The sequence below is a fragment of the Echiichthys vipera genome (assembly GCF_963691815.1).
Source record: "Echiichthys vipera genome assembly, chromosome: 2".
Lineage (NCBI taxonomy): Eukaryota > Metazoa > Chordata > Actinopteri > Perciformes > Trachinidae > Echiichthys > Echiichthys vipera.
The window spans coordinates 15,364,334-15,392,250 of NC_139827.1; the positions used below are offsets into that span (position 1 = coordinate 15,364,334).

Genomic DNA, 27,917 nt, shown 5'->3' on the forward strand with positions numbered 1-27,917 from the left:
GGTCAATCCTAGTGCCAAACTTACACTTCCAGTGTTACATGCAGTTTAGTGTTTTGGTCCGAACAGCTATTTTCAGAAAAAAATTGCTCTGATAATCCCGCTGTACAGTACTTTACCAGCACCACACAGGCAAATTAAGTGACTAGTTGGTGAACATAGTGGAACATTTAGCAGCTTGTGAAGCAGATATTCACACTCGCAGGAGCAATTTGGGGTTCAGTATCTCAGGGTTTATGCTAGAAAAGTTACTAGGCCTGGTGTCCATGTGCTGTGATACTGAGCAGAGGAGTGGCTTGTCACTACAATTAAAGTAGCTGGGCCCCCTACAGGGACTAAAGGGTATGCTTTCTAAAAAAAAAAAATAGAAAAAAAGAAAAACTTATCCAAGCCTAAAGGTTGGTTAGCCTGGGCAATTCAAGACACAGGGACTTGAGTCTTGAGGACTTGTAGCATTTATTCAATGACATATAAACTGTACACACATTGCTCTGCTATGTTGCTCGCCTTCACTGTTGCTGACTTTGATTGTGTGAAACTTCATAGACAGAGCAGACAGACAGAGTGGACATTTTAGTATGCAAAAGGCAATTGTTTAACATGTTTCCCATAGCAACTTTACAAGGTAAAATAATACTTATAATTGTGTTTACAGCTTGTTCTGTTGTCACTATGTACCCCAAAAAATCAATTAATGCAATTTTAGCAGATGTGAAACTTTAAGATTATTTTATTCCTGCTTTCTGTATAATGGTGCTTTGCTTGTACATTCTGTGAGGAGTGAAAGTAACAAAATGATCAATAACTGAATCAATTGAAGAAAACACTGTCATAGAAGTTGTTGCATCAAACATTCTGCAGAGAATAAGGATTCAGGCTGACACTTTGAAAGTATTTAAGGGAGCGGTTTCATGCGGAGCAAGAATGCATTAAAGACAGAAGGGTAACATAGATACTATAGGTCAGACTGTTGATGGAAAGTATATCCTGAAAATAACTTTTTTTTTAATAACAAAAAGGGCACAGACAACCCCTGTCTACCACAGGCATTATTCCCTAATCACTATTCATTATTTTTAGAGATGCATGTCAGTCACAGCAGCCCGTCAACATCCAGCATCACTGAATTCTATCCACCCCCAGCATCTTGCAGCTGTAAAGCCTGTTCACAATCTCCGTAACCGTAGCTGGGGAAACAAGAGATATGTTCCCTTTTTTGAGCGACCGTGATTCACCTGAGGGAGATTCCTTCAACCTAACATCTCTAGTCATGATACAATAATAATAATAATAGCAATACTATTTATAGCAATAATAATAATATATTTTTGTGATTATCAGGATATTATTCCTATAATCATTAAAATATACTCAAAACTCTTAAAATGGCACTGAAACATACTGGAATCACTTTACCTTACATTTTGTTAAGAAACAAAGAACACACACATCTTTTTTAGTGAAAATCAGGTAAACAATCATAAATAAGGTCAGACAGTCATCTCTGCACAGACAACCGCTGTCTACCACAGGCATTATCCCTGATCACTATTCATTATTTTTAGAGATGCATGTCAGTCACAGCAGCCCGTCAACATCCAGCATCACTGAATTTTATCCACCCCCAGCAACTTGCAGCTGTAAAGCCTGTTCACAATCTCCGTAACCGTAGCTGGGGAAACAAGAGATATGTTCCCTTTTTTGAGCGACCCTGATTCACCTCAGGGAGATTCCTTCAACCTTACATCTCTAGTCATGATACAATAATAATAATAATAGCAATACTAATTATAGCAATTATAATAATAATATATTTTTGTGATTATCAGGATATTATTCCTATAATCATTAAAATATACTCAAAACTCTTAAAATGGCACTGAAAGTTACTGGAATCACTCTACCTTACATTTTGTTAAGAAACAAAGAACACACACATCTTTTTTAGTGAAAAACAGGCAAACAATCATAAATAAGGTCAGACAGTCATCTCTGCACACCCAACCCTGAAAGTTCCTGTACTTTCAGAAGGTACTACCCCACAATCAGGGATTTTTTAGCTGTAAACTCATGTCCCCAGAGCCTAATTTTGACCCTGGTCCCTGCAGTGGAAACTCAATAAGTTCCTCGAAAAGTTCCTAGTCCTTGGGAAAGTTCCTCGTCAAAAACGGTCTTCAGACTAGCTGTAGCAATTTGAGCCTTTAAGCCTCCCAGTATAACTATTGTCTCTCAAGGTGAAGCCTTCTCAAAAGCTGTGTCCCAATGCAACAGTAATTCAAAGCAGGTTTTGTTCGTAAGTAGACATTGTGTCAGGTCACAGTGGGAAAAGCAAAGGTGTGAATAATAAAACTGAATTTCAGGGTCCTGGTAGTGTGCATGCTGGCTCACTGTCACATTCTCATAGCTTAATAGAACAAAGCTGTTGTTAATGTTATTCATAACGTTGCTTTTCCTACTATGACAAGACAAAAAAACACCTGCCATGAAAAAGGTTTTGCTCTGCCATTCATAAACACCAACATTAGAAAGCGCCTTCTACCTGCAATACACAGTCACATTTGAGCCACCCTATCATTCTCCAGGATAAACTCCAACAAAGTAGTATTCACGAGGGACTTTCCCCACACACGTCTGTCAGCAGGAACCTCCATACACAGTGGCTGCTGGCCCTGAATGCACTCATAAATCATGAGCACTAAAAAAATAAAAAAGGTTCAAATATTTTAGGGTGTTATTATGAGGATATGAACGTGAGAAAGCATCAATGGTAAAAAATTACAACAAATAATGTTAAGATACCTTTTTTTAACAAAGCAAATGTTTTGTCAAAAAGGAGTTCAAATAGGCAACTGCATTTACCATTTACATATTTCAAAGAGTGGATGTTTTAACATAATTAATATTTCCTACTCTATTCTATTTAGTATTTAGTCTATTTACTACTAGCATAATTTCACAGTTGTCATTACTTGAGGCAGTGGATGAGGGGTCGGGTGTTAATAGCCAGATCATGCTGCAAAGGCCATTTTCAACCCAACCCTTCATCCCCTACCTCAAGTAGCAACAAAGTGTAAAATGATGGTAGTTTAACGTAACACGTGCATGTCTTTAGACTGTGGGAGGAAGCCGGAGAACCCGGAGAAAACCCACGCAGACACGGGGAGAACATGCAAACTCCGCACAAAAGGGCCCCAGCCAGGGTTCGAACCAGGAACCCTCTTGCGGCACGGTACAGTGGTGGTAAGCACTGTCGCCTCACAGACAGTGCTTACCAACACTCCACCGTCGGCCCAGTTTGGTTAGGTTTAGGCAACAAAACAACTTGGCTAGGGTTGGGAGAAATAAATGGGTGTAAATAGCATTCTTTGCTACCGACACAAGGGTACAAATAGCAGGTGGGTGTAAATAGTCTTTGCCTGATATTTCTCAGAGGTAGAGTTATGGACAATTCTTTGATCCAATTAATGAACTTTGGTTTACCGGTCTTTATCCAAGAGAGTGCAAGAACTATTTTTACAAGCAGTAAACAATGTCTTTCTTAGATCTATGGTGTTTATCAGGGTGTACAGTAGATCTAGAAATAAAAGCTTTCTTTCAAATGTAAGCCCTGTAGACTCTCCAGTATAGCTTGCACCCCTCTGCCTCTTTTCACGTGCAGGTGGCACCATGTGGAGCCCCCTTCAGGCATCGCTATCAGGCATTTTGCTGCAAAGCTCCCAATTACTTCAAGGGACAACATTTAACAGAAAACTGCTGCTGCACTTCAATTAATGGCTTCAAATCTTCCTGTATGTCCAATCAATTCCAATCACACCCATTAGTGCAACTGAGAGTCACAACCAGATGGGGTTTTTTTGTTTTTTTTTACAAAATATTTTAATAATGCGAAGATCCTGCTGCAACATTACTGATAGGTTAGGGTAGTGGTGAAAATATGCATAAACATGCTTGAGCGTTTCTGTGTGGCTTCTATATTTCAGTGATATTGATTTCTGTTAGTACCACTCTGCATAGTGTTTAATTTTTCATACCTGCATGTGTGTACTGTATATATGAATAAGAAATGTTGCAACAGGTAGGCGAGCGGAGAAACAAGCTTTCCACCCTGGTGCGTTTCCCCCTGACTGGTTTGGACATGGCCCCCCATGTGGTCAAGAGGAGTCAGAGTACGAGGAACCTAAACCTAGGGGCATGGCCACCGCCCTGGAAGCAGCCCTCAGGCCAACATCACCAACCTGCCGACATGATCCTCCCCCACGACTATCTGTACGACCTCTACGCTGTGTGTAACCATCATGGAGGAATGCACGGAGGACATTATACTGGTATGGTTTGGGTGGTATAATAAATGATTTACTCTGTGGTAACTTGATCTGTTGAAGGTCCCATATTATGCCATTTTGAGATTTATAATTGAAAGGTGGGTTTCTAATAGAACATGTTTAGATTGTCAAATAAATGAACATGCGCTGAAACAATTAATCTATCAGTTGATTAGTTTAAAGAAAATTAATTTGTATCATATCATCAAAAACATACTAACATCATTTAGTGAATACTGCTCTATAGATATGAGTATTAGTTTGCTGTTCTTAACTGCATTCTACTGAATACATGTTGACTTTTACCATTAACTATATATAGTACATATAGTATATTTTGACTGTTCAGATTTGTAATTAGTCTGATTAGACCAGCATTCGATTTAAAATATATCCTCAAATAATTTCAGAGGATACTTTATTGATATTTTAAGTCTGTCGGAGTAACTTTTAATCATTTAATTTAATGTCTGTAATTTGTTTATATCCTAATTATGTACAACACATCAGTTTGCTGCACTTTTGTCTGCTCTGCAATTTGCATTTTCAGTTTTGAATATCATTTTCTTTCTAGCACATCCTAACTACAAGCTTTTCTAAATAGCCCAATACACTGTCATATTTAGTCAGTGAGGTAAACAACATTTGGGTTGATGCATTTCTAAATTTCTAAAATTTCTGAGACATTTTTAAATTTCTTTGGAAGAGCACAAGACTTTTTTATGCCCCCCTTGGATATGCATCAAAAAGAAAATCAATGTGAAGTAGAGGATAACATTTTTGCTATGCCTTCCCTAAAACGACATATATGAGAGTTCTACACTGGAGATCAAAATTAGAGAACAAGCATCATGCACTGTCATAACATGGACTCAGTGGGGTGGTAATAATTAACCTAAAATCAAAGTTAAATCATAATGTGTCTCCACCTGTAAAGTGGACAAATGGAAGAACATATAGCTACGTTATTATGTGATATTATTTATCCAAGCCTCTTTGTGATGTTTGGACCACTTTTTCTGAACATTTTTTTTTATGTAAAGCAGATTGAGTTTATTTATTTAAAGGATGAGGCTAGTGACAACAAATCCTATGACAGCATGAAAATCAGCGATGAATTTATTCTACTACCTGATATACTGTAGCCTATTTCTCCCATATGATTACTCCAAATGGGGTCGTGTCTACCATATATAAGAGTCAATGTGGTATTCACAACCTCATAAGTGGAAGTTTTCCAAGTTCACAAGTTGTGTACATGACTTTCCCATGTTATAAATTCAAGTTCACAGGTTCCAATTGAAAGCAACAATAAACTACGTATATCAAGATGGTCTACTTGACAGCAATCCAAAACTGAAGCTAAAGCATCTTGATCGCCTTCTGGTGGCTGGCTGCAGTATAAGTTATAAACCATGCTAGCAGCTGGGACATGGGTCAAATTAAAAACATCAAAGTGCACCTCTAACATATTCTTTCCAAAGATGTTTTTTTTTGTCCTTTTAGGTAGTTCTTATCATGTTGATGTTTATTCAAATGTTAATTTTTCTGGTAAGTTTTGTTTTCATGAATTATGTGATGCTATAAATACGGGATATGACTTCATGATTGACACCTCAGGTCGAGTCCTATATGGGCCGGACTTGTTCCACAGCTCGACTGCCCAATCACTCTGGTTCTAAAATGACATGATGACAGTGCCCATATTTAGGATATTTTGGCGTTACTTTTGTATACTGGGAGAAAGTGGAGACTTTCACATCCATCTTTATACAGTCTAATATTCCTCCATGTAGCAGCCCTGAAGTTTACCTTTTTTATTTTATTTTGTTTATTTTTATTTTGTTTTATTTATTTATTTTGTTTTATTTTGTTTATTTATTTATTTATGTTTTTAAATCCAGCTTACTGTAGGAACTCAGTGGACGGACAGTGGTATAGCTACGATGACAGCAGCGTCGACTTGGTGCCAGAGGAAGAAGTATGTACCAGAGGAGCCTACATCCTTTTCTACCAGAGACGCAACACCATTCCTCCATGGTCAGCGAGTTGCTCCGTCAGAGGTATGCTATCACATGACTAGCAAACAGGAAGATATGGCTAAAAAAAGCACACCAAAGTGCCTTTGAGTGGGACAAAACACTTCTAATATGTTTCCTGAGCCATCTGAGAGTTGCAGTTGAGAGAGCGGTTTGACACAAATTCTGATTAAATCTGAAACATTAACCATTTTTTGAGCCACAGTTTGGATATTATACAACATATTCATGTCCCTTCAGGACCCGTTCAACTGTGAAAAATATGTTTGTGATTTGTGAAGGTTTGGAATCGCCTGTTACAAAAGCTTGACTGGGTACAGTGAAAGCTGAGAGGACTACTCTATAATTTCAAATGCTTTTTCATGCTTTTAAATTGTAGAAAGCCCTCTTTCCGAATGCATGTTATTTGTATGAAGGGTTTGAAAAAAGCAATGTTTTGCGCATGAGAAACCTAACACGGTTATGGTGGTTCAATCAGAGTGACATTTTTCACAAAGACCCAAAGAAACCTCTAAGCAACAGTTTGATTTTATTTTTATTTATAGCGAACAATCAACATACTGTCACAGAAAATAAATCTGATAAAAACAAAGATAAAACAATAACGGATGAATCGAAATAGTCCTGCCCCTACTTTACAATATAATATAATTACAGAAGAAAACAAAAACATGCAAAGCAACATACAACAATACAATGCAACATCATACTTTACAACAATATACTGACTAAATTGCAAAAAATATATTCAGGTTTCCTCCTTACTGTATTTTCTTCTTGTATCTAATTTGGAACTGTGTAATATTACGGCTTTGTTTGATTTTGTTGTTTAGTCCATTCCACATCACCCTACGAACTGAAATACACATGCTTTTAAGAGTATTTGGTACATGAGGTTGTTTTTAAATTGTGCAGATTTAAATACGACAATGTCCATTAATGTGAATTTTTTTTATGATTAACGGTTTTTGTTTTTCAGCAAATTTGAACATACACACATATATAATATCAGAAATAAAAAAAAGACAGTGATGCACAGAGCACTTGAATTTAAACCCTTGCCTATACAGAGGTACAGTTTTCTACCAAGATGTATCCCTCATCCGTGTGTTAAATGCTATGTTTATGAGCTGGAACGCCATTAAATGTCGAAAATGTATGAGTGATACTTCCCCCATTTCAAGTTGTACTCCTCCACCTTATCAAGCAATCTATAGGACAATTGTTCTAAAGCAGCCAGCTGACCAAGAGAGGTGTGCCACAAAGATAGTGCTGGTGCTGAGGAGGCTTTCCATTCTTTGACCAGAAGTTTCCGGCCTAACATGAGGACAGTCTGGGTCCAATTAGCAAGTGGAGGGGTCACAGCACTTAACGCAGAGGGGTCCCCCAGAATAAACTAGACTAGACTAGACTAGGGGTGAAGGGGATATTCTGGTCGATAATTTTCTCTATGATTGTATGTAGGGAAGACCTACCAGAGCATGTGTGCTAGAGTACCAATTTTGTACCGACATCTCCAGCATTCTGAGTTTTTAACCAGACCTGCCTTGTGCAGCCTGGATGGTGTCCAGTTTATTCAATTCAGTATTTTGAATTGGATAAGTCACGTTCGCAACTCCCTCAACATTTTTTTTCCCATTTCTAAGAATTCTGCCCCATTCTGTATCTGTGAAGGACACCTTAAGGTCCATTTCCCATGTCATTTCTACGGGACCTTATTAGAATCCGAGGCCGTAAGGATCAAAGCATAGTAAGCAGAGGCTTCATGGCCGCTCCCAAATATTTTTAGAACCTTCTCTAACATGTCACCACTTGGTGGAACTAATGAAGGGGAGCCGAAGCCCTGCACCAGGAGATGTCTCAACTGAAAATACTTCCATTGTTGATTACCCAGCAAGTCGAATTCCTGTCTAAGTGCCTCAAAAGATTTTAATGTCCCATCCTGGTACAAGTCTCCGAGCACCCTAATCCCTTTTTGCAACTAGAGCTTCCAAAGGAAGGAAGATTTATTTATACAGAGCTTTCGCAAGTACATCCTGGAGAGTTTGTTATTCCATAAAAATGTATTACAAAGTTTATCAAATTGTTTGAAATAGTGCAAAGGAATTCGGACTGGGAGAGCCTGTAGCAAGTAGTTGAATTTTGGAGATTTTAATGATGTTAGCCTTGCCCCACATAAAGAGATACAATGGAGACCACCGCTCTACATCAGCCCGCAGTTTGTCCAATAGGGAGTCAAAATTAGTTTTAACCAGATCCGTCAATGTGGGGGAGAATGTTAAACTTAGTCAACTACCAGATAAAAAGCTAGAAAGAACAGAGGACACCATAGAACAGCACAAGTTTATTACAGACTATTATTACTATTATTATTACGGACTATAAGAGGTTTTGTTCAAATTTCAGATCAAAGTCAGTACTTGATTGTAAAGGTCCGCAATTTAAATATTAGTAAATGGTTGCTGAAAGGAAGACATGTCATACAGGTACTACCTCTTAACGGTTCTCATTATGAACTGTCCTTTCCTTTCAGTACTGTAAAGCACTTAGTGTCTTGGTCCGTGCATACTTCAGCTATGTGACAGACCTGTCAGTGTATAGTATTGAAGGAAAGGAATTTGAAGTGCACTGAGAGGTTGAGGCAGAGCAGAGTGGAGGCTGTAAAGATTCAGACACTCATGTCTCATGTGAACTTTTTTTTTCCTTATTTGTAAATAAAACTTTACGTTCTTCACAATTTGTCATGTGTCCCTTCTCATATCTGTCCTCCTTGTCCCGATGGTCCTCCCATGTACATACAAAGTAGAAATACAGCCAAGGATGGAGATAAATGGGACATTATTTCAATCTATAATGCCAGACTTTATTGCACACCTGTTGTGCCACAATGACAAAATATGACTCTGTAACTTTATTTTAGCCTCCTTTCTCCTGTCTTACTCCAGCAAGATACTCAAACATGTATGACTAAATTTCTCTGATATTTCTAGACATCTTGATGCGCACTGCTCTTTCGTGGGCAGGTTCGATCCAGTATTTTTACAGAGGCTTTTTAAAAATGTGTCCTAACATTTCAGGGGCATACAGTTGACACTGTTGATGAGAAGGAAGGTGAAGGATTTTCCTCTTCCTGCACTGTTTATCATTTGTCATTTTTGTAATTGCTGTGTATGATTTTAAAATAAATAAATAATTTATCAAAACTATTTCAGATAGGAAGCTTCTTCAAATATTACTATTTTTTCCAAAATGTCGGACCAGGCTGTTGCTATCAACATCTCTAAAAATGTCTGCAACATATGTGATATCCCTTTATTGAAAAAATGTTAGCATCCCAAAGTCATTTTGCAGATAAACGTTCATGCATGTCCCACTGTCTGCAGCTCAAAGATTTATTATAGAAAAACTTACCGATGCCTATTGTATTTATTTCCCCCATTATTCTGCTATTTACTCCCTCTGTTCCTGAGAAAGTGAGTCACAGATGGAAATAATACAATTCAAAACTCAGAACAGAGCATACACAGGGCAGCCATGAAAATTAATTAAAGATCTTTCAGTCTGAAATGTCCAAAATGATAGGGTTCTCTCCCATCCTGCTAAAATGCACTTGAAAAGGAAAGACGGCATCCTCAAGATTTCCTTTTTGCTAATAAAAAATATCCAACCCTCTGGGAATATTTAGTTGTTTCAAGACTTGCAGGATATCCTTTCTGTATGTGCGTCCTTTTGTGTTTCCTCCCCCTCTTCAAGCCTCCTGCTCAATCACTCTATGGAGGAGAGAAACAGAGGTGATGAATTGCAGGGATCAGAACATCTCAATGATTGATAACAGGTTACAGACTGGAGTACAGAAGATAAGGTGGCCAGAATAACATTTTTCATATTTAATGACCCAGGGAAAAACATGTCCACTCACAACATTTGTATGGGACAATATCTTAATCACTTTAGATAATCTGATTCAGAAAAAGCAAATAAGAAGACACGTCTCCCTCTCTACTTGCAGCACACCTTTTCAAAAGCAACAAACTATCAGTGAGCAAATTGGAAATGCAAGCACACTGTCATTTTTTGTTTGTTTGGTAACAAGTAGGCCATATGTCCAGGGCTTGACGGAAACTTCTTTCACATGTGCAAATTTAAAAAATCTAAAATGTATATGGCATAAAGAACTTTGTGGGGGCAATGAAAAATAATCAACTAATATGTTTTTCCTTAATAAATATAAGGGTGACACTGTGGTCTGGTGGTTAGCACTGTGGCCTCACAGCGAGAGGGCCCTTCTATGTGGAGTTTGCATGTTCTCCCCGTGTCTGCGTGGGTTTTCTCCGGGTTCTCCGGCTTCCTCCCACAGTCTAAAGACGTGTATGTGTTAGGTTAATTGATGACTCTAAATTTCCCTTAGGGTTGAATATGTGTGTGAGTGGTTGTCTGTCTCTGTTTGTCTCTATGTGCCGTGCGATAGACTGGCATCCTGTCCAGGGTGTACCCCGCCTTACGCCCAATGTCAGCTAGCATCGGCTCCATTTTCTGGCTCAAACAATTAATCAATTATTCGAGGGAGTAATTGGAAGATTAATCGCTTTATAACTATTTATTTTCACTCTACTAGTTTGACTGCAACACTTGAAATATGTTAAAAGGAGTGTTTTTACATTGTGGTATTAATACACTTCTTTAAATGTATACCAAGCATGATTTCCCCAAAAAACAATGACTGTTAAGACTAATACAAAAGGACCTGCCCGTACTTTCTCTTCTTTTTCTCATTTTGCTGTTTGCTGGATGTCTCAGGGTGATAACTGTAATCTTTAGGGCCCACGTGAGTGTATAACCCCCAGCCAATAACAGCACACAGGGTGTGCAGCCTTTTAACATTGATGTGTTTGTGCTTGCCTATTGACCAACACAGACAAACGTGCAGTGACAGGATGAATCTCTGCAGTTACACAAGTTCAGGCAATGCTGCACTTTTCTGCAGGGTTCTGGGTGTGTTGATGTATGCTTTAGAATGTAACTGTTGTGGAACAATCACCAAATAACATCTCATTCCTTCAATTGATCCACTTTGTTCTTGCCAGCACCGTTCCCTCTCTTCATTTAATCTCTAGCTCACTCAAACAATCGCTCCTCTGTTGACCACTGCTGTGCTGTCTCTCTCTCTACCTCTGAAAGCTGAAAGCTGTGTGTTTACAAACACCAACCCACAAATCCTACTATGTATACCCTTAAGTAAGGGATTTGAATAATTACTCCACCACGACTGCTGGTATGAGTCTGGAGAAGCTATCTTCCTGTATTTATTACAAACTTCATTTAAAGTAACCCCATTGATGTTACATGTCAAAGTCAGTTTACAGGTATCCGTAAAATCTGATTAATTGCCTCAAGTGATTTCCCTTGACATCAGGATCCAGTTGTACTGGTAATATTAGCACCCGATTTTGACAAAAAAGGAGAATGCATAGAATAAATACTTTATCTTTGGCTCTGTTTCATCTGACATTCATAATTTTTTTCCACATAATTATAATTTGTCCAACAGTGTTTGAGGAGTGCAGTGCTTTATTATTAAAATACTCTTGTATGGTTTATATACCTCCTCTAATCCCTCTCTTCCCTCTTTTCCCTCACAGGATCCACAAGTTCCTCCATGTCAGACCACTGGCTTATCCGGCTGACAGGGGATAGTAAGAGAGGTAGTCTGGTCTCTCGATCCTCCACCACCTGCCCATCTTCCTTAACTAACTCGCCTGAGTCTCCGGTCTTCCTTGAAAATGGTTCTAAAGAGGAAAGAGGTAGGGCCGCACTCAGTTTATGCCCTAATCAGTTTAGTATCTTACTGGTTGTTTATTTCAAGAATAATTCTGTTCAAATGTGTTACATTTAAATGTAAAAACTAAAACATTTTCCTCTCTATAAAATCGTCAGGGGGTTTTGAGAGCAGGCCATTTATCAGGGGTCTTCAGGGACGCAGCGTTAGCATGAGAGCCCCCAGCAAAACCAAGGACACCCTGAGCAAAGTGTTTCCACTGCGCTGGTCCTTTGGTTCAAAGGACAGAAGGAAACCTAACCCAGTGCCTCCATCTGTCCAAGATCCTGCCCCTGTGGAGCTGGTAGAGTACTTGGAATCTGGCCGGCGGCCCCGGTGCACAAAGGATCCAATAGTAACTTTGATGAGCGAACCACGTAGCACAAAGGAAGCTGTTGAGGGCTGGGCTTCAACCACTGTCCGATCTTCCAGTGTTGGAAGCTTAAGTTGTATGAATAATGCAGTGGATGAGCTGCAACCTGAGTCTCCACAAGTCCCAGAGGGCCAGAGGAGAGCATCAGATAAGTCATCCAGCTTGAGACGCAGGAAGGGGAGCCAGACAAAAGAAGAGAGCACAACGAAAATCAGTAGTAGCTCTAGTAGTAACACACTCTCCAGGAGAAAGGATACCAGGAAGCAAAGCTCCTCAAAAGCTTCCCAGGATACCACTGAGACAAAGAGGCGTTCCAATACTGGAATTCAACCTAGCTACAGCACTCCTAGCCTTCATGATGGGACCCTGAGAAGACAAAAAGGGGACAGGGCTGATCGAGATCACCACGTTGCATATGAAGGAAACTCAAAGACCAAGCAAGAAGAAGTGCCCAAGAGCCACGATGGACTGCTCTCCTTCTTTAAAGGTAACTTCCTGAAGAAGGATAAGGACTCAAGGAAATCCAGGGAGGGTGAGTCAGGGAAAGGAGCCGAGGAAGGAGGCAGAAGGACCCTCTCTCGGCTATCACTGTCAAACGGAGCAGCAGGAGGTGCAACTCGGTTGGAAGGAGGAAATTCTAATGGCTCTGGCCATCTTAGCAATGAGCTGGTAAATGGAAAGGTGGGACGAACCACGGCGAACATCAAGCGCTCCCAGAGCTCCTCTAACATCCCCACCAAAGCAGAGCACAGCATGCTTAGGACAGCATCTTTGCACCGTAATGGAATGTCTGCAGCCCCAGCACCATCACGCAGCCTAACAGCGGACAAACCGTCCTACGGCACCTTGCAGAGGACTCGTTATAGCACAACCTCGCTGGGACGTAAAAGGACAGTCCCAGAGTCCAGCTTCTGACACAAAGATAATCAACACATCCACATCCACACACAAACACACACACACACACACACACACACACACACACACACACACACACACACACACACACACACACACAAAAGGTGAATGACGTCCAATCTCTGAGATCAAAGCAATAGAGGGCAATTCACAGTGGTACGCCTTTTTGTCCCCAGAAAATTAACTGATCTCAAGTGGCTCGCACCATGGAGTTGGGAGACATGGAGCAAATAAAGGTTCCTTTAATGCTGGGATATAAAGAGCAGGATGATGATGGGACCTGGACAATGAAACATCAGAGGAAGTCCATCTTTATTTTGTTTTTTTATGACTTAAAAGAAGTGCCTGTTCAACTAATATGCATTTTAGACCAATGAGTTTGTCTGTTTAGCACTGGAAGCACAAAAGTACACACCCGCACATACAAGCATATTATCTGCATTTGTGTCTTATTACCGTATTGTGAGTGTTGGAATTCATCACTCTGTTGGAAATTCTCATGGTTGTTTGCTTACAATCAGGACACACTGATGGCGTTCATTTATTAGAATGTAAATGTTTACACAAAATTAACAATGCTTTGAGGCTGCAGTTTTCCTCCATCAATTATTCATCTTTAATACAGTGTTTAATGTTTATTTAAAGTACGGGATGGCTTTGAACACAAAGCAATGTTTTTATAAAGCATTGACTTGTTCCCATGTGATTGCAGTTGTTGTTTATTCCATGTTAAACCTGCAGTGGAAAGACCTCTGATCACCTCTAACTGAAATAACTCGCTTGCTAGAAGTGGAATTATGTAGAATCACTGACCTAGGTACTTGACATTGAATCCCTACCAGGACCAGTAACACTTAATCTGTCTTCTGTGAAGTGGTATATCATAAAATAATGCAATATCCACCCTTAGACAGTAATTATATCGAATTAATCCCATGGGTTTGATTTTTGTTTTTTTAATCTTCTATTTTGGTGTAACCACTTCATTTTTCTTTAAGTTAATTTTCTGTGTTGAGGAAACAGTTGTATTTACTTGTGGGGTATTTTATGGACTACAATAAGCACAGCAAGAATGTGAGTTGTTCTCCTGACACAAATGCAGAATGTGGTGGCATTTCATTGAAACTGTGGTTGCAGCTGTCTAAAAAATACTCCTTTTTGATTGTGAGGGATTTTTCCTGTGGTAGAGCTTGAAATATTAGAGCCCCCTGACCGAATATGGTCAGTTATCAGAAAGAAAAAATATTTTACATAACAATACAAAAATGTGAGGTGCTGTGTTTTAGGGTGTTTTTCTATCCCTAGTCTGAACAATCTAATTGATACATGCGTATTTTCTTTTTATGGATTTATTGATTTATTGTGTTAACTATAAACTAACACAAGCTTAATAACACTAACTAGCTGTCAACAACTGTCTGTTTGTACACCTTGCAGCACATTCCATCACTTAAAACTGCAGTCAGTCAATCACAAATGTAGATCACAAAAACAGAATGCAATGAGATCTAACTAGTTGCGACGGCAGATCGGGCCTGGGGCCCATCGGACCTTTCTACCCCCATTCTTTTGGCATCCTTGCCCGGACCACACCCATCTTTTAACAAAGCCTTTATTTTGATCTCAACTACAAACCTGTAAAGTTTCATGACTGTATCTTACACAGCTGAGATGCTATCAGATGACAAAATCTGCACAACGACAGACAAACATATAAACAACAAAATGTTCAAAACCAACTGTCTGATACTTCCAGGTCCACATTTTGTCATGACACACAAGTTGAAAGATATGATTGAAAGCAATACGAGCATCACTGTCACAGCTGGTAACAATTTAATCAGCGAGAAGTCAAATTTAGCAATTAAAGGTTTTTAATCCGGCATAATGAAGGTTTTTACCTTGCACTTTGTCTTTTCACAACTTTGGGTATAATGAGAAATTGTGTTGTTGGTATTTATGTGCTCTGGACATAATTTATTTGGAGCAAGATAGATTTTGGAGATTATTTCTTTCAATTCAGTGTAATCTGTTTTATTGTTGTTTGATTTTATCATGCCACATTTTTCCCCAATATGAATGTGCGTCACATTTAAATGATTAGTTGTTACTTGTATGTAAAAAGTTCAAGCATCATCCTGAGCCAGTGGGACAGAAGCCCCTCCATTATGACTTCTTAGTCACAAGTTTGCTTCAAATTCTGGTGGTACGGGGCCCACAGTGGCTCAGTGGTTAGAGCAGGCGCCCCAAATACAGAGGCTAAAAGTCCTCGCTGCAGCAGCCCCAGGCCCTATGTTGCATACTCCCCCCCCCCCCCCTCTCCAATTTCCTGTCCACCTCTAGCTGTCCTATCCTAATAAAGGCAAAAAAAGAAAGTCCAAAATATATATATATATTTGTTTTTAAAAAGTGGTATTAAACGGTATAACAGGCCAGCAGAGTCTCTTCATTTGCTGCTGCAGTGATGTTCCGATGTTGTATGTGCACAGAAAATCCCCAGGGTGCCTTCTCAGGCTCTACACATGTATGGCCCTTCATAATATTTGCACAGATCTGAGATTTGATTTGCACTTTACACATAAGGGAATCTCTTACTGAAGGTAAATAACACTACTGCTAATGTTTGACAATAGTAACTAACAATATTTGGAAAAATCTGTCGAACAGTTTACTGACAGGATTGTTTGTATTTAAGTTCGGAAGCTGCTTTTGTTCAATTCTCACCAACAATAAAAACATTAGAATATGGACCCTTAAGAAGGTGATAATTGAAAACATACAATATTATATACAACCCTGTTTCCATTGAAGTAGGTGTACTGGGCAGTATGTAATTAGAGACTGAATGTGCAGACAGCAATGTAAACTCTGAACAGATTCATAAAATGTCCACAGCACGCAACTGAGGTTTTCTTCACTGTAATTGTCAAAGTCTGTTGATGTTTTCTTTTTGATTTCCCAGTCTTTCAACACTGCCATAGCCCATGCCATGTTCCAGTGAGTGTTTATTTCATGTCTGCCTTTCTCTAACGTTCAGCCCTGTGTCTTTGCTCCCTTGCTTGACCTACACGGTGACGCAGCTGATGTTAAATTTGCCTTATTTCTTTCTGCGGATTGGTGAGCATGGTCCTGATCAGAACTGCATCCATAGCAACAGTCACAGTCTGCTGAGAACACAGAAATAATAGACCTTAGAATGCAGTGATTGACCTATGCATCTAATCAGTACATAGCTCATTGTGTCTTTGTTTTATTTTCATGTTGAACACTTGAATTAACATTTTCTCATGTCAAGGATGCCAAGGATACAAGCTGCTGTTTCTTATTACTAATCATACTATAGAGCCATACATAAAGTTGATGGCACTTTAAATTCTTTATTCCCGAAGTGAGGGTTTGGATTCTGCTGAGCAGCTAGGGGTGGGCGATATGACGATATTAGATTGTGAAGGATTAGAACTTGCTGACGATCTGCCAAAGCAGAGAGATCGTAGTATCGTCTGTGGGGAACATTCTGTCCACTGGTGTTCTTTGCTCTGCACAGACCTAGCAGGGTTGTTTTTTTCTTCAGCCAAATCCCAATATTGGCCAGTCCGTCTTATGCCTGCCCTTAAGACACGCCGATCAACCAATCATAGCGAAACTACATGCAGTGACAAGCATTTCTCATCCCCCATCAAGTTTGATTCAGAGAGTAGCGTTAAGTCATGGCTGAAAAAGTTGAAAAATATGCGGCTCAAAATAAACCAATACATGTCCCATGCAACTGCGGACTCCTAATGTTTTTAAGAAACAAGGCCGTCTTTCTGCCCAAACCTGCCACACACACACACAGTCACACACGGTGTGCACATCGGACAGTGACGCAACAAATCTTTTAACCCTAAAGAGACAGCATCCTAAACAGTTTGCTGAGAGTGAAACGGCGAGGACACCAGCCACACCCATAGACTGTGTAAATGAATTCATTATAATTCATTATACAGTCCATGGCCACACCACAGCAAGCAGAGACAACAGGTAGCTTAAGGTAGCTGTTAAATGTCCATTGTATTTGACACACAAATTGGAAAAATTGCACAAACTGAAATCTGTTCAGAAAGGCCTAAGTGCTTTGTTATATATTTTCTCTTTTAGGGCTATATTTTTACATAGGGCAATACTTTGGTTTAACTGTTCTGTAACTTGCATAATAATTAAAAATGAATATAAAAAAACCTGATATTTCTATGTGCAGCCATAATTTCTTGTGTTAGGAGATGTCTTGGATAAATTCTACTTTTCAAAGTACATTGCTGTTGTCATAGCGAGTGTTTGAATTCAATTCCCTTTAGATTCAATGCTGGCTCCCACAGTGTACAGACTTTCAATAACACCGATAAATCTTAAAAAGTTAAAAAAAAGGCATTTTGGATCTTCCCCAAATTGCACAGATGGCACCATTTTGTTCACTTTGAATCTTTGCAGAGCCAGGCAATTATTTTTGACGAGGTATCGAGTGTTTCTACTCATTATTTATGTCGGAAGCCAAAAAGGTTGTGTTGACAAGTATTAATATTCCTGCAAGCATTAGTCACAGATTTAATTAATGATTTATTGTCTGGTAACCTGACTCTCGCCAGATGAATTTTGTTTCGCCTTGACTCTGCCTAGCTCCACTCAACCATCTGGGATCGCTCCATAGGAAAGTGATTTCAGGTGCTCGAGCCAATCAGGACCGCCGGGCGGGTTTTTTTTATAATTGTGACGTAGCGGAGAAGCGACTGTTGTGATTCAGACATCAATGGCAGCTCGTTTCAAGGAAGCAGGCGTCAACATCGATGCTGCTATTTCATCCTTGTTGTCCAATCTAGTGAATATTTCTTCTTTAAAAGAACACTAGAGAAATGCGCTGAAGGCTTTTGTTGGTGGAAACGATGTTTTCGCACTTCTCCCGACCGGGCTTTGCTTTTCCCTGCTTTGCTCTTATCAGCGTCACAGGTTGGTTTAGACGTGAGTGGTTGAAGTAGCACGTCAATAAAGATGACGGACAAGTGGTTTATCCAATCTTATGCAAGGATTTTTGATAAGGCCCAGCCTCATGAAATCACTTTCCGAGATGTATGAGTGAAGCAAAGCAGAATGAACTTCATCTGGCGAGAGTCAGGTTATTTGTCTGATACTATTTAAATCATATTTTTAAGATGTTAAGTGATGTATCTGGATCAATTGACTCACACAAATTGCTTATAAGAACACACATCACATCTCTTTTTTTTTTTACTGACACTTAAAATGTACTTTCTTGAGTGTCGAAGGATTTAGCAGTAATAACTGAACAACGTATGCATTTGTGTTGGTCCCTTTTTTTGTACAATTTTTAACTGACAAGCAACTAAGTCTTTGAGCGGAGACTGAGGAAGTCAAGCACTGCAGATGTAATCGCATGAGGCTATTGTCAATGTATGTTCAGTAAAAGTGGTTGCTTACTAGTATAAGTATAAGTGTCTGACAACATTAACATTCTGAATTATCGACTTAGGTGATTTGTTGTCAGAAGAAAATGGTGGAAGCGTAAATGAGAGTTGAAGAGAGGAGTGCCGAGGAGAGTTTGTTTTGTTAGAGTACAGAAAGCATATGGATGCACAATGGCTCGTTTCTGCACATTTCCGAACAAAATGTCTGACCATTTTGACCCGAATGACTATGAGCCAAAGAGGAGAAGAAATTCTGCACTATTTTCCTAAAGGAAAATGCTCAGTGAAGACAAAAAGGGGTTAATGTTATTAGCTGATGTTACACGGTTTGCATCAGCAAAACAAAAAGGACGGTAGGGTAATGGCAAAGTCTCTATCTTTCCATAATGTCGGACATTTATAACAGTTTGAGGCTGTCAGTGGCAAAACAAACATTTCTAGTAGATGTACATTGTCGACTGTTATTTCTCCGTGCAATTACATTGTAGCTTGTTTCGTGGCTTCCTGCTGCGGTGCTCTCACTCAATAATGGACCAATTTGTTCCCGTTACTCACTAACACACACACACACACACACGTGGAAAAATAGGGTTGGAAAATACTGAACACCCCCCCCCCCCCCCCCTTTCACATTGAGTAAACTCATAAACCCAGATGCTATAGTTATCTACTTTAAATGTCATGACGGATTGATGGTAGCTTAGTTTTCACAGCAGCTGCTATTTGGCTGTCCTCAACTGAGTTAACTGAACCTTACAAACTGATTCACAAAGGCTGCTGTTCTCTGTTGAAGACACAAGTAGCCTGTTCTCAAAAAACAAGGTAGAAATCACTATAATCACACAGTTAAAAAAAAAACACACTGTGGCATGTATTCTTAATAGCCGTGCTCCCCTCAATAACAGTGACGACATGACAACTGTGGCTTCTTATTAAACAAAATAATCAATATGTTTAGAGTCTGATCTGCATTGTTTACCATACTAAAATTGTGTGCTGCTTCTTTAATGAACAACAATTCAGTTCCCCCAACTGCAGGGCTTCCCAATCCTGCTCCTAGAGAGCCACTGTCCTGCATGTTTTAGGTTTCTCCCTGCTCTAACACACTTGAGTCTAAAGATTTTTAAACCTGTGACAAGCTTCAGCTACTAGATAGCGAGGACATCATTATATTCAGGTGTGTTGGAGCAGAGAGAAACCTAAAACATGCAAGACAGTGGCCCTCCAGGAGCAGGGTTGGGCAGCCCTGTCCTAGTGTAACAGAAAGTCTTCTATATCTGACCCAACCTTATGTCATTCAAATCACATCTTAAAAAATAAGGTCAAAGAGGTCTCTTTACTGCAATTCAGAAATAGTACATATACGCGGATGCAGTATGAAATTCAAAAGCCAGGTCAATTATAATTTTATTTTATACGATGAAGAAAAAAGTAATTTATATTGGGACATCAAGTCTGTATTGTTTATTAATTTATACTTTTGTTTCTTTTGTGGCCACATACACTGTTTACTCTGCCAAACTGAGCACTTGTGTGTTAACAGGATTTTTTTTGTCAAATGTGGGTTGGAGATGTTTTTATATGTGAATTTTCTACATTTTATAAAAACAAAATCTGTGTTTAAATCTGTGGATACATCATGTATTCCATGTTTTGCATAAGGGTGTAACATGTATGCTCTCGCTGTAAAACAACATTTTCTACCTAAATTGTTCTCTGCACATTGTTTTATTTTTCAGTACAACAAATAAAATGGTATTATTTATGACTATGCCTTCAGTCAACACATTTATATGCTTGATACTGGAAAAAACAAACAAAAGGCTATCCATTAGTTTTGGTTTGACTATGCCAGATACCAGACTCTATCAGATAATACAGATGAATGTAGTGGAGAGTTAGGACAATATTTTCCTCTAAAAGAGAAGCATAAAAAAAAGGTACATGACACAGAAGTAAAATCTCACAATTATACGGAAGTGCAGTACTTCTGTTTTTGACGTTTATCAATGAGAGAAGACACAGGCGTGTTCACAGGAAACTGGTGCACACGCACTGACGAGCACTCGATGGGAGGGAGCGGAGGAGCTAGGTGCTAGTTGGGTAGGGGCTTGAGAGTCGTAAACATAAGAAATTTTACTAAGTCAACTCGTTCTGCCAGAAATTACGACAGCAGCTTTAATTGCTTTGTGGGTTGACGGATACTAGATGTACTGTCTAGGTCATTTAAGCCGGTTACAGTTTCTTGTGTGAGGATTTGCTAATTTTCTAATTGTTTTTATGTAAACTGAATATGTTGAGGTTAAAGACAACATTTTAAATTGTAATTTAGTTTGTAACAAACAAGCTATTTTCTAACGTCCAGACAAACCATTTAACCAATTGATCATCTTTTGTTGAGTATCAGAGTTCAAACAGTTCGGTTTCCACCCAAAGTGACCTCATTCAGACATTGTCCTCTCTATCTCTTGGAGATCTCTTGGTGCATCTAGATCGGCTCCAGATATATACACAGCATTTAAGAACCTCGCAATGCAGACACTTTGCTTGCTCTTTTTCTTCTTTGCACTCCTCCATGCAGCGATCATACTTCACATTCCACATCAGAAACATCTGAGAAAAGCTCTCTCATATGGCCTCCCCCTGTAACACACATACTTAAGATACACTCTATACAGCAATCCCTGAATTGCTGTCCTTCTCGGATTCTTGACAATCTGCGTGCGAAATAGCTTTCCTTGTATAGCACCTTTCATACAAGAAATGCAGCACAAAGTGCTTTACAATAAGAAAATGACACAACATAGAATTTGCATAAAAACAGGGAACCAATATAAAAGAAAATAGGATGGAAAATAAAAAACACCTGAGGTAAGATATAGTAAGATAAAAAAAAGGATCCATAGAATGCATACCATAAGATAGGTAACGTAAAATCTACTGAATAATGATCTTAAAGTTAAGTTAAAAAAAGTTAAGTTAAAAAATTCACATTAAAGCTCGAGCCCACCTTCAACCTGATCAGATGTCTAATCAGCCAGAATGACAAAAAAAAAACACCTGTGTGGGTGGGTGTTCAGAGGCTTGACGACAAGTATTTCGATGTGAGTGCACTGTACCAATTGGCACCCATGGTCTCTGAGGCTATGAATATATAAATACACACCTGCAAAGTCCTGAAATGACTTAGCTTCCATACTTGTGACCTGAATGGAAAGCACGTCACACTCATGTAATCTCTTGGATGCTTTGACACAATGATAACCATCCCACTTGTTGTAATTCTGACTGATGTACAACAGATTGAAGTTTTTGACGACATCGCCCCCACTATGAAAAGCTCAATGTTTTGCTAATTCGCAACAATGTCACAGCTTGAGCTAACCGTTTTCCTGTCAACTCACCTGCATCACTAGTTGACGCCTGGTTGTTTCGGAATAAAGCCGTGATTTTTGACCATTTTGATGCACTCTCCTCCAGTGTTAGATCCCGTGTATTTACCCCTGTACAGGTGGTCACAGTCCTGCTCTCCGTTCAAAGGGTTAGAGCTTTGCCGGGGTTTAACAGTTAAAGTACAACTGATGGACTAATTAAGCGGATGGTGAGGAGACACGCCTAGCTTCTAACTACCTTCACACGGACTTCTACCCTGCCTGCTCCAGTATGGCACCTGGTTGAACAGCCCCGAACCAAGCATCCACACCGGCCACGCCCATTATCGGCAGCACCCCTCTTATTGATCAGTGCACTTGGTGTAGTTGCTAGGTTGGAATTTAGTAACTTGGATAAATAGTTACAAGGGTCTATTAATCTGATAGGGCTAGGATAACCTTCAATAATTTCTTTGTAGTATGTTAGCACACAGTACCTTTAAAACCACTGTTCTTAAGAAGAAATGTAGTACATGTCCACAACGTCAATCTTTAAACCACTTCTTCTTCATTCTGGCCTTTTCAGCCCCTCCTTTCTCTTTTCTCTTCTTGCCCTCCATCAGGTGTAACTGAGCAAATCAAACACGCAAATCCGAATCCGACTTCTCGACTGTAAGAAAATCCACTACTTCAACCTTGCCCGCTTTCTCTCTGTCTGACAGCCACTTATTCATTGGATAAACGCGGAGCGATCATTGGAGTAATACGCAGTTCCAATTTCCCATGAGGCTTTGCTCCGACCATTCTACATTAATTTATGAACAAAAAAACAAATTCAATCGTTGGCCATTTTATATTTGTGGTCATGAAAGTTAAGTAACATCTGAATAAAAATAATTAGATCAAGATAGGAGGCTAAACAAAAATCAGGATTAATGAGAGTGAGTGTGGCACTGTAGCAACCATGAGTAAGATGTAGAGACACAACAAGTTTCATATATAGTGGTTGGACTCCGTGTCTACAGTTTATAGAGATTTCTGAGATTTTTACAGGAACGTGCTTGATTCTGAAGAGTTTTAAACTCAATGGGCTGATCATGAACATCACACGGCTGCGCAGTCTGACGGCCGGTTCACTTGAGCTTATTGGCCACCGGCCGACCGGGAAATCTCCCGGTTGTCCCGATGGCCACTCCGCCCCTGATCCCAACAGGACATGGCTCCTCTTTTCTCATTAACGGACTGTAATCACTCCAGTATCCTAATTTCAAATTTTGCAAAGTTGTGTTTCTGGCCCTGTGATTAAGTCCAATTTTTATTCTCCGTTAACAGTTTTTCGGTTTCTGCCAATTCCTGAGGTGGACAGATCTGGCTCTTTAGCTGCTCAATGCTCCCTTTTTCAGTTAAACAGCTGCCTGCTGCGACCAGAAATTATGCTATGAGGCCCTACTATGAGACCTTGATCAATCAGCGCACCACACTGCCTTTTATATTGAAGCCAACCCTAATCGCAAAGAGCGCATTTTAGTGGCAGCTTTCTTTGATTGTTTTTCCATGAGAGTTATGCTTTTTGCTCACTGCCTTTTACATTGCTAAACTTTTTTTAAGCATTCCTCCAACAACACAGGGTAAAAAGGATGAAACCTGAAAATGTTAGAAAGTAGTTTAGGCTTAAGTGAGCTCAAGTTTAAAGTAAGCTTAATACAAACCTTGTCCTTTCTTGTACTTTACCACTTCTTGTCATCACCACCACAGAAGGCCTGCCTGTTCAGTTCATCCGACTGGACCAAGGGAAAATACATTTAAAGACGTTGGGTGATTTCCCACTCTGAGTTCAAGTGTTTTTAACTTGAGCCGTTCAGGGCACTTCTTTGTAAAACCGAGGGGAGCTTTCGCATTGTCACTTTGATTTTTCATAAAAACATATCAATAATAGCTGCTTTAAGCAATAATTAAAAATAATTGTTAGTTGCAATCTCTAACTTACTTACTCTCCACTTACCACTGGTTAAAGGTGGAGTTGACTATAGTGACTTACATCTGAGCAAAGTTTCAGATGTTTTCACATTCCCCTCCTGAAGGAGTTTGTGCACTTCTCTGAGCTCTGAGATTCAAACGTATTCTGGCAAGCTTTAGTTGAAACTTCACTAGTAAATAAATCAATTGCTGTCTGATATGTGAAACATTATTCAATGGGGGGACAAACTTCAAGACAACACCGGCAAAGACATGAAACCTCCGCTGCAAAGCGGACTGTGCAGAGAGAAAACACACTGCCATCATAGCTGTCAGACACTGACAGTGACAAGCAAACAAACAACAGAAAATAATAAAAGATACTAACGACACTTACCATTCTGATACGTCTGCTAGTCGCCGATTTTAGTGCACAACATATTCCTCATCATAGTCTGAGTCTGACTGACCTGACAGGCAGCTTTGTTCTTATCCGTGTTTGTCAATCCTCCTGCGGGGCTCCAGGAGTTGCACCTGCCATGCTGCAAGTCGACGCTCCGCTGCCCCGCTCCCCTGTCTGTCTGAAAACGGATCAAACATGGAGGCCTATGACTGATTCTCTCCGATGTGTTTTGACATCTTGATAAGTCGTTCAAGCGGTTCAGTTTAAACCTTGGGCATCTTTGTAAACCTCTGGTAGAAGCTACTAGCAGTGACCAAAGATCTCAAGCTAATGGGCACTAATGTGTATGTATTTTGTTTGCAGTTTTCTCCACCTTTAACTCCCAGATTAGCTTGAAAAGGCCTTCCTCGTTGCATTACATTCTCTTTTTGCTCCTGCTGGGAGGAGGATTAAGTCAATTATAAAGTATAAGCTGATGTGGCTGATGGAGGTAATGAGCTTGAGGATGTAGACTTGGAAAAGGATACCAGCAGCGTCTGATGAGCCTGTCCTCTCAGTGTCCTGCTGTTGCACCGCATCCTGCTCTTCCGCTTTCATTGTTGAAAGATGCTTATGAAAAGAAAAAGGAACACAGTCATTCTATTATATGTCCAGCACAATAACAGCCAAGCCTGGCTCCGTAATTGGCTGAAAACTCTTTTGAAGCTTTCGTGGAGAGAAGGTAATTGAACAAACTATTATCCATCATGGGTTAACCTGACCACCCTCTCCACCACCCGGACACAGCCGAGCTCTTTCTCTAACAGACTGATCCAGGTTAAGATACGGGAAATTCTTCCTTCCCAAAGCAATAAGTCTCCTCACCTCTGTCTAACAGGTAACTATCAGAACTCTCAGCTCTATAGTTTCTGTCTCAACCATACTCCACTCAGTTTTGCTCCTTCAACCTCCTCATTTTGCACATATTAATACTCTAACCTGCTGCTGTTACACAATCCTTTCCCAATTTGGGATATCTATCTATCTATCTATCCATCGTTCCTTCCTTCCTTCCATCAGGTAAGGTTGAAAAAAGCACACCACGGACTATCTGGATGTAGAAATTAAAACCCCATTATTCAAACTTAACAGGCCCAATAGTGTTTGATTCATCTTAAATGCCATAATTGTTAGTTGGGGCTTAGGTGGTGATGGTGGGACTTAATGTTAAAAGAATTCAAATCTCAAGGCTACATTGTTGGTTGAAAATGTGAATGTACTGTAGCAGCCTTGATCAGTGTGCATGAACATCAAATACTGAGTGCAAAACACTTTATTTGATTGAGCAACTTCCTGGGGGATGTATGGATTAGGAGTACACATACTGTTATATGTTGTGTTTTCGCAGTAGTTTCTTAGTAGTATTATTAGTAGTATTATGGCTAGGATTCTTAGCACCCGTTTTTAATGTTATCCCTCCATTGAAAGGGTGTAATCTGCATCATTGATATGGGTTATAAATGGCCTGCTACACCTACTAGAGGCTTAAGAGGGCCTATGTATATCATCTAATGTGGCGTCACTATATAATGTTTGCAGTTGCTCACAGAGCAGTTGTTGTGAGTGCATTAATGCAGATGGGTGATCCAGCTCATGGATCAATGATAACGGTTTACTGAGACAACTAGGAGATAGAGTAGGTCCATACTACCTCATATCTATGATAACTACTGATGATGCCCATTTAATAGGCTGATAACATTCAATGATGATGATATTTAGCATGATAGCTGCATTGCTCTATAGCATAGGTGTCCAATCCTGCTCCTGGTGAGCTACTGCCCTGCTTGTGTTAGGTTTCTCCTTATTCTAACACACCTGATTTGAGTGATTAACAAACCCCTGACTGGCTGCAATTGATTGATAAGGAGCAGATCATTAGAATCAGGTATGTTAGAGTAGGGAGAAACCTAAAGCATGCAGAGCAGCATCTCTCCATGAGCAGAGATGCACACCCCTGCTCTATAGGGATGGGATTATGTTTTTGCCATGAAATTTTGCACATATTTATGATTCCCAAAAGAATGTAATCCCTCTGGCTTTGGTGATCCCCTAACGTCTTATAGGTATTGTGCCCAGGGGATGAATCCTAATGGCAATTGGTGATTCTCCTGTTCACCATCATCCCCGACAGTGACATCTTAGCCTTTGTCATCGGCCTAATCCTCTGGTACTCCCAGCAGGAGAGAATGTGGTGCAAATGGAAAGGACCCTCACAAACCTGCGATTTTTGGTTCCAGCTAGGAACTAACTTCTCAAGTTAAAAATCAATCATGCGCAACTTTTTGTGCGCTTAAGAGCATGATTAGCACCTCAAAATGCTAAAAGTAATTAGGGGGCGCTATAGAGCCGACTAGCAATGCCCAAGCCCATTTGTGGCATCAAATGGAAGTAATTACTAGTTTAAATGTGGGTGAAACATTTTGTTAGTTTTTGTGCATCCTAAAGTCCTCAAACATATGTTGGTAAAATGAAAATTGATGCACAAAATCCAAAATGGCCGACTTCCTTTCCAGTGAATAAGAATTTCAAAACTGTACATGTGCTCTTTAAGATGAGAGCAATGATCCCACCAAATTTCATGAACATCAAAAGAACTTTATCCCAACCATGGCATGCGTTTGGGGGAACCATGGAGCCTGCTGGCCATGCCCGACCCCAATGACTTTTGAACTTAACCACTTCTGACCTGTGTGCCAATTTCTGTGAGCCTAGGTGCATCCTAAGCCCCTCAAAAATGTGATGGCGCAGTAGAAAAATAATAATAATTTCATCAAAAACAATAGGTTTCCTCGCACTTTCAGTGCCAAGGACCGTTTCAGCCCCTGGCATTTTCGCGCTCGGGCCCTAATAATAATAATAACAGTACAGACAGAAACAGAGCAGGTACAGAAACAGTTACAGTAGGGGCATGGTGGCGAGGAGGGATTGGAGAATGCAGGTGGGTCTGACGGGGATATAGGGAGGGTGCAGCTGTGGAGTGTAGAGAGGGGGGAGGCGAGGGGAGAAGACAGGGGTAAAGGTGGTTAGGGGTAGGGGAGGTCAAAGGGAAGTGGCAGGTGGTGGAGAGCTTTGAAGGTGAGGAGGAGTATTTTGAAATGTATGCGTTGTTTTATGGGGAGCCAGTGGAGAGTGCGGAGAACGGGGGTGATGTGTTCACAGGACCGAGTGTGTGTGAGGAGGCGGGCTGCAGAGTTTTGGACCATCTGAAGTCTGTGGAGGGAACAG

General features: G+C 39.9%; 1 protein-coding gene across 1 annotated transcript in view; it reads left to right on the plus strand.

Moving 5' to 3' along the window:
- usp43a (ubiquitin specific peptidase 43a) overlaps positions 1-14,100 on the plus strand; it is a 99,937-nt gene extending 85,837 nt beyond the window's left edge. Inside the window, exons 13-16 of the mRNA XM_083937450.1 lie at positions 4,073-4,322; positions 6,224-6,382; positions 11,998-12,159; positions 12,293-14,100. Coding sequence (XP_083793576.1) covers positions 4,073-4,322; positions 6,224-6,382; positions 11,998-12,159; positions 12,293-13,461 — 1,740 coding nt within the window. The 3' untranslated portion in view covers positions 13,462-14,100. The remainder of the gene's footprint in view (positions 1-4,072; positions 4,323-6,223; positions 6,383-11,997; positions 12,160-12,292) is intronic.
- Positions 14,101-27,917: the final 13,817 nt, after the last annotated feature.